Genomic DNA, 8069 nt, shown 5'->3' with positions numbered 1-8069 from the left:
ACCAGATAGACAGAGATAGACAGAGACAAGAGGACAGAGACAGACGACAGAGAGACAGACAGACAGACAGACAGACACAGACAGAGATAGAGACAGACAGAGACAGACAGAGATAGAGACAGACAGACACAGACAGAGATAGAGACAGACAGAGACAGACAGAGATAGAGACAGACAGAGACAGATACAGACAGAGACACAGAGATAGAAACAGATAGAGACAGACAGAGATAGAGACAGACAGAGACAGACAGAGACACACAGAGACAGATACAGACAGAGACAGACAGAGACAGAGACAGATAGAGACAGACAGAGACAGATAGCAGACAGAGACACAGAGACAGAGACAGATAGAGACAGACAGAGATAGAGACAGACAGAGACAGACAGACAGAGACAGACAGAGACACAGAGATAGAGACAGATAGAGACAGACAGAGATAGATACAGACAGAGACACAGAGACAGAGACAGATAGAGACAGACAGAGACAGACAGACAGAGACAGACAGAGACAGACAGAGACAGACAGAGAGGGGTGGACGTAGAGAAAGTGCAGATGTAAGTGCCAGATATTGTATAGAAGAATAAAGAGGTTGCACAAAGCACTAGGAAGCTGAGATGCTCAGGGGTTGTACTGCAGGAGATTGCCTAACAGTGAATGCTGCTACACAACTAGGGCTGTATGAACGGGTTGGGTTGAGCTTCTTCTTACCTGCACAGCCAGGCAGAGTGTGTTGAGCATGATGAGGACGAACATGATGTACTCAAACCCGGTGGAGTTGACCACGTACCAGAACTTATACTGGTAGGGGTTCTTAGGGATGTACCTCCTCAACGGATGGGCCTTCAGGGCATACTCCACACACTGACGCTGTAGAACACACGGGGAGGCAGGTAGCCTCGTGGTTAGAGCGTTGGGCCAGTAACCGAAAGGTTGCTGGATCGAATCCCTGAACAAGGCAGTTAACCCACTGTTCCCTTTTAGGCTGTCATTGTAAATAAGAATTTGTTCTTAACTAACTTGCCTAGTTAAATAAAGGTTACATTTAAAATATAATTAAACACACACGGTTATACACTACATACCTGTACACATAGTATAGAGTACTTAAGCAATAAGGCACGAGGGGGTGTGGTATATAGGCAATAAACCACGGCTACATGGCCAATAAACCTGTTCTTACGCACGACGCAAAGCAGAGTGCCTGGATACAGCCCTTAACCGTGGTATATTGGCCATATACCACCCAGGTGCCTTACTGCCACCATAAACTGGTTACCAACGTAATTAAAACAATGAAAATGACTTTCTGTCATACCCATGGTGTAAACTGGGTGGTTCGAACTGGGTGGTCTGTTATAAACTGGGTGATTCGAGCACTGAATGCTGATTGGCTGACAGCCGCGGTATATCAGACCGTATACCAAGGGTATGACAAGAAGGATATTTTTACTGCTCTAATTATGTCGGTAACCAGTTTATAATGACAATAAGGCACCTCGGGGGTTTGTGATATATGGCCAATATACCACGGCTAAGGGCTGTGTCCAGGCACTCCGCGTTGCAACGTGCGAAAGAACATCCCTCAGCCGTATATATTGGCCATATACCACACCCCCTCGGGCCTTACTGCTTAAATATACCACGGCTTTCAGCCAATCAGCATTCAGGGCTCGAACCACCCGGTTTATAAACACAAACATAGCATAGCAACACACTCAGAACACTTACCCAGTGTGGGAGAACTGCTAGTCTAGACATGTAGCGCCACACAACTCATAGTCACACATAGACACACACACACATAGACACCGCATGAACACACACACGTGTTCACGAACACACACGCACGCCCAGGGAATTGTGTTTCTGACCTGGTTCTTATCCAGCTCACAGTTCTTGTACTCTTTCTCYCCCTGCTCCTGAAACGTAACGATGACGAAACCCACGAAGATGTTCATCATGAAGAAGGCGATGATGATGATGTAGATGATGAAGAAGATGGAGATCTCGATGCGGTAGTTGTAGATGGGACCCAGGTTCTCCCTGTTCGAGTCTATGGCCTTGTAGAGCAACCTGAGAGAGTGGAGAGAGAGAAGAGAGAGAGGAGAGAGAGAGAGAGAGAGAGAGAGAGAGAGAGAGAGAGAGAGAGAGGAGAGAGGAGAGGAGAAGAGAGAGCGAGAGAGAGAGATAGATAGATAGAGGAGAGTGAGAAACAGAGAGAGCGAGAGAGAAAGGAGAGAGAGAGATAGACAGAGCGAGAGAGAGAGATAGACAGAGCGAGAGAGAGAGATAGACAGAGCGAGAGAGAGAGAGAGCGAGAGTGAGAAACAGAGAGAGAGAGAGAGCGAGAGAGAAAAAGTGTGGGTGTCAGGAGCGAGAACACACGTTTGTTTAACTTCTGTTTTTTTTATACACAAAAGGCCAAAAATATGAAGGTGTATTATATTGTATATGGGTGTATAATATGAGTGGGTGTGTCTTACGAAGGCCAKCCCTCGAAGGTAGACACAGTGAACAGAGCCATCATGGCCATGAGCACGTTGTCAAAGTTGAACTCGCTGTTGTGCCACACTCTCTTATGGAGGAACGGCTGGTTCACGTCCCCGTCCTTATAAAGGATGTAGGTGCCCCTGGGAGGTTAGAGGTCAAGAGGACACAGGGGTTAGAGGTCAAGAGGACACAGGGGTTAGAGGTCAAGAGGACACAGGGGTTAGAGGTCAAGAGGACACAGGGGTTAGAGGTCAAGAGGTCCGGATATAGGATTCGTCCTATGATGTACCGTACGTAAAGAAGATATTGTGAATGTTGTGAATATGTCCGTCTATGCGCAACACGCTCATATCAAAGACGCTGCAGAACACCTACTGTACGGTAAATGTAAGTATTTCTGATACAAAATGGATGGTGTCAGTTTGCTGTGTGTAGATGGACAAAGGCGTCAAAAAACAACTGACTTGCAATCGTCGGGGCCAGACTTGGCTTCGTCCGTGCAGCGGTAAAACTTCCCCTGCAAAGCAAACACAACACATTCTTCTAAAAGGTACTGCTACAAAACGAACCCTCAAGGTCGGGGATTTACTGAAGCTACGATGCCATTGACATCACAATCCGTGTTAACGGTGCTGATCTTAGAGCCGGGTGTTACGGTGTTGACCTTGAACAGCTGCACTCCTATGCAGGCGAACATGAACTGCAGCAGCGTGGTGACGATCATGATGTTACCGATGGTCCGGATGGCCACGAACACACACTGGACCACGTGCTGCAGGGGTCAAAGTTCAAATGTCAGCAGCTACTGAACAGTGAGATGGCATTACGTTGGCGAAAGGTCAATATATGTCAAACACGTAGGAAGAAGGAGGTACAGCGACGACGCAGTTCTAGAAAGTCGTCTTTTAAAAACCCTGTACAGGTTTTTAGCAACAAACTGTCCCAAGTTTACTGCACTTGTTCTACGAATACTACGGCAAGTAATATGGTACTGAAAGAGAAGGAGTAGGATGTATAACGTTTTAGGATGAGGCAGTACTGTACCTTGAGGCCCTTGGCTCGGTTGATGGCCCTCAGGGGCCTGAGCACTCGCAGGACTCTCAGAATCTTCACCACTGAGATGGCGGAGGACCTAAAAGACATCACAGGAACTCCCTGTCAGAAACAAACTCGCCCTCTCTAAACACAACCATTCATTGCCATAATCAAACTTGACCGTGTCCATAAAATTAAAACACGACGTGTTAGAACGGGAGAAGGAACAGAGGGCGAGGGACAATGGGTGAGGAATATGAGGATGAAGACAGAGAGAGAGAGAGAGAGAGAGAGAGAGAAACATAAATAGTGTGGGTGGAGGGTAGCAGCAGGTACTGACTGGATGCAGAAGGAGACCAGGGAGACCCCCACCACCAGCAGATCCAGCAGGTTGAAGGTGTTCCTACAGAACGCCCCTTTATGGAGGAACGCTCCGTATGTGGTCATCTGGAGGGAAGGGCACAGCGAGTTAGACGGGGTAACAGACACTTAGAAAATACACAGAAATACACACATCGACACGCACATTCGCACAAACAGGGACACACACGAGTACACAAATACACAGTGGTACACCGCCAGACAGGCAGAAACACCTACGCAGATATATATAGTGGTAGAAACACTCACTCCCCTCAAACCCACATACACCCACATACAGTATTTCCACACTCTTGTAGAACACTCTATTTCAGGGTGGCGAGCTCAGACTCAGACTCAGTAAAACAGGAAGTTAGCAGCTACCGTCGCCACCCCGCGGCACCGTGGTACATGAATGTGGTAGTAAGTCATTCACTTCACAATCGGCTAATAACAGGGTCACCCRCGGCAACAAATCGTGCAGTTTGTTGCCGCGCTGAGGGCAAATATGATATCTACCACCTGAGAGAAATGACAGGATTGAACGGCCTACCGGTTGGAAAACCCCATGCCCTTACTGACACATTCATGTATGGCCGTTTCCCTTAAAGCACATTCCTTCATGTTCTTTAACAGCTCACAGTCTAAAGGGGTAATAGAGCAGCTCCACTTAAAAAAAAAAAAAACGTCAGACTTCAGCAGGCAGAGAAGTAAACAACGCAGCGAAAGGAAGTCTTGTTCAAATCATAAAAGAAAAGGATTCATCGTCCTGAGTGCGTGTAAATGTAGAGACCAGCTGGCGCTAGAGGAAAGCACTGCTAACGCAGCAGGATCAAACTGAGCTGGGTCGTCTTCATTCGGCACCAAACGAGGAAATAAATAACTGAAACGGGGAAGGACTAATCTGAACTGGTCCAATAAGAAACTCGTAGTTTCCCGCATTCCGTTGCAAAACATGTTGCTACGGTGTGCCGTAATGAATACGACCCGCAACAGGACTGGGCAGGGTTGGGCTGCCCTCTTAAGGGTTCTGAGGGAAACACTACATTTCTAAGCACTCAGTCAATCTGGGGAAAGCCCATGCTCGACACGAACATGGTTGGTTTGCCCCCTCTTTTATGGCTCAGTATCTGAATAGCAGTCAGTCGGTATGAAACAGAAGCATGGAGTCGGCTTTGACTGGAGATGACCTTAGATGTTTGTTTATAAACCCCCCCCCCCTCAACACTCCCCAAACGACATCCAGGTCAAAACATCAGTCAAAGCTACATCTCCTAAWCGGCACATTCATATCTCTTCCCTTTGCACAAAGAGTTGCATCATTTTTGGAGAGGTGCACAAAAATAGTGTCGTCGGGTCAAAATTCCCAAAACCTTTTCAACTCATTGTTGACTTTTCCCAAACGTGACAAACACGATGACACCAATCCGGGTTGGTTTGTGCCTTTGATTCCTTCATGGATTATTCGTTTCCTGATTAGCGGGAATTGAACAACTCGTGTGTTCGTTAGTGTGTGTCGTGCTAGTAAGTAAGGATGACAGTCGAGGGGCGCGTTCGTAAATTCACTCTGGCTATCTACTCCGATTTCAGAGCACTCTCGTCTGAGTGTGCCAGAGCACAGAATAACKGATTCATTAACGAACGCTCAACACCCGTTGAATATGGCCGGTGTCTGTAAACATCGTCAAAAGAGCTTAACAAAATTGATGCCAGCAGCACAGTTACTGTCACCAACGCTCTGGATAACATGAAAACAGCCTAACCAGCTCTGCTGGGGTGAGTAAAATGGCCACGAGTAAGGTGTTATTTATGTCTGGAAGTAGCTAGCAAGCTAGCCAACTTTAGCCAGTTAGCTTGGGTGCTTGTGAGTTCATAACGCTCGGGATCAACCCTACTCCTCGGCCAGAGCGTCCTGTGTGCGCCTTCTAAACGCTCCGAGAGAGGAACGCTCTGAACTTACTAAAGGACAATCTGACAACGCTCCCGGATTTTACGAAACGCCCAGAGCGCACTCTGGCACTCCAGAGTGAATTTACACGAACACACCCTAGATGTTTTGCTAGTTAAAAGAGGTGCCGTGGAGTAAAAAGAGAAAGAATAGAAAAGGAAAAGTGAAACGAGGCAGGAAGTGCTGCGGTGGCGGCAGGTGACGCACAAGGTGACAGTGCAACAAGGCTCTCTGTCGTCATAAGCGAGAGTTACCTTCAACATGATCTCAAATGTAAACATGCTAGTGAAGACGTAATCTGCATAGCCTAGGACCTGGAAGGCAACCAGACGTTGGGAGTGTTACTGCGGGGGGTCAGTTAGTTGACAGCACAGAGAGGCGGACACAGGCCATTTACCTTYAACAGGATCTCAACAGTAAAGATAGCCGTGAAAGCATAGTCAAAGTAACCAAGTATCTGCGAAAAAGCAACGGACATGTTTAACATGGGTTATACAGGTTACGCAAGTACGTTCATCAGAGACATTCGAAGAATGTTAGCGTGGGAACCCATGTGTGCAGGAGAGAGCATAGGAAATGACTTAGTATGCATAAACCAARAAATCCACAGTTTTCCGTATAAGTGAATCAAATCTGTGTATATTACAATATATGTCATAATGCAGTATATTTTCATTATATCATTTCATTACGAGCACCTGCACAATGTCATCCACCTACTAKCACAATGGCATGTCCTTGTGCAGCTTGAGGTGAAGTTATAATGGTGAATATACATCATGATTCCAAAGTCATTGAACCTGCTGCCTAAGAGGATYATGGGGGAAACTTCAGGAAAAGAGTTATCGTTACCGTTAACGTCACTCTTAACCAACTAAATCCTTAAATATGAATACAAAAAAAACGTAAAATAAGCAATAAATATCACAAATCAATACAGAATGTATCTTGACTATGTACTACTATGTAGCTTAACAATTGAAAATCAGTTACTGTCTACTGTGTGTTCCCCATAAATATGACCCAGCATTATTCGAATGTAGACAAGAAGGTTTCTGTACTTACGATGTTGCGTGCGGAGAAGTTGCGTATGGGGTCCTCTGCAGCGAGGGAGACAGAGCTGAGCATGATGAAGACCAGGATGAGGTTGGTGAAGATGTGGTGGTTGATGAGTCTATGACATCCCACCCGGATCCTGAGGAGAACAGAAAACGCACACACCTGCTTAAGAGAGCTCAGAAAAGTGCGCGTGCGTCCGTCTGTCTGTCTGCGCGCATGCGTGTGTGCATATGTGTGTGTGTGTGTGACCTACGGGTTGGTCTTGCTGAAGATGAAGAAAGCGCTGCCGTCAGGGATGGGGGTGATCTTCTCCTTCTTGACCAGCTCAGAGATGGCTGGGCGTGGCCCTGCTGGAACCTCTGGCTCCTCCTCCTCCTCTGCTGCACAGACAGACACACACACAGTGAGAGARATAGACCACACACACACACACACGTGCACTTGTACGGACACACACACACACACAGGCCTGTACCTGCAGCATTCTCCTCTTCCTCCTCCACTGGTGCCTGTATCCAAAGAAGCAAACGTGATGAAAAATTGCATACAATGATGCTGAATAAACCTGAACCACAATATGTCTGGGGTGGAGTTTTACCTCTTCCTTTTTCTCGTCCTTTTTGTCTCCTGGAGCGTTGAGAGACTCTGCGTCTGCCAGGTTGTCCACAGCKATAGCCARGAAGACGTTCAGCAGGATGTCTGAGCAAAGTGTTCCGTCAAGGACAGAACCTGAACACACATCTACTGTACCGTAGCGTAGTCCATGGCTAGAGCAACACACTCATATACACGATTCAGAAAAGTCCGGGATGTTCATTGCAACAACGACGGAAGAAACAACCCCAGAGATCTATCCTGACGACATAAAAAAATGGGGTTGTGTTTGCAAGACGACATCTCTGCTCATAAGAACATAACAACTTCTATATATCCTTGCTGTCCCCAGTCCACCTGGCCTTGCTGCTGTTCCAGTTTCAGCTGTTCTGTCTGCGGTTATGGAACCCCTACCTGTCCCAGACCTGCTGTTTTCAACTCTTAATGATCGGCTATGAAAAGCCTACTGACATTTATTCCTGATTATTATTTGACCATGCTTGTCATTTATGAACATTTTGAACATCTTGGCTCTCTCTAATTCTCTCCTTCTCTCTTTCTTTCTCTCTCTCG

The 8069-nt window shown here is 46.7% G+C and overlaps 1 protein-coding gene across 1 annotated transcript in view; it reads right to left on the bottom strand.

Moving 5' to 3' along the window:
• The window catches only part of LOC111962116 (voltage-dependent L-type calcium channel subunit alpha-1D-like), a 128642-nt gene that overhangs the window by 36458 nt on the left and 84115 nt on the right, over positions 1–8069 (bottom strand). Inside the window, exons 17-28 of the mRNA XM_070442331.1 lie at positions 7501–7601; positions 7378–7411; positions 7156–7282; positions 6909–7038; positions 6241–6300; positions 3876–3982; positions 3545–3632; positions 3165–3272; positions 2965–3017; positions 2494–2640; positions 1882–2083; positions 719–877 (exon numbers count right to left, since the gene is read on the bottom strand). Of these exons, the coding sequence (XP_070298432.1) occupies positions 719–877; positions 1882–2083; positions 2494–2640; positions 2965–3017; positions 3165–3272; positions 3545–3632; positions 3876–3982; positions 6241–6300; positions 6909–7038; positions 7156–7282; positions 7378–7411; positions 7501–7601 (1316 nt within the window). The remainder of the gene's footprint in view (positions 1–718; positions 878–1881; positions 2084–2493; positions 2641–2964; positions 3018–3164; positions 3273–3544; positions 3633–3875; positions 3983–6240; positions 6301–6908; positions 7039–7155; positions 7283–7377; positions 7412–7500; positions 7602–8069) is intronic.

This window comes from Salvelinus sp. IW2-2015, linkage group LG1 (assembly GCF_002910315.2).
Source record: "Salvelinus sp. IW2-2015 linkage group LG1, ASM291031v2, whole genome shotgun sequence".
Classification (NCBI taxonomy): Eukaryota; Metazoa; Chordata; class Actinopteri; order Salmoniformes; family Salmonidae; genus Salvelinus; species Salvelinus sp. IW2-2015.
Note: the sequence above shows the minus strand (reverse complement) of the source record. Positions and strands in the feature narration are given on the sequence as shown.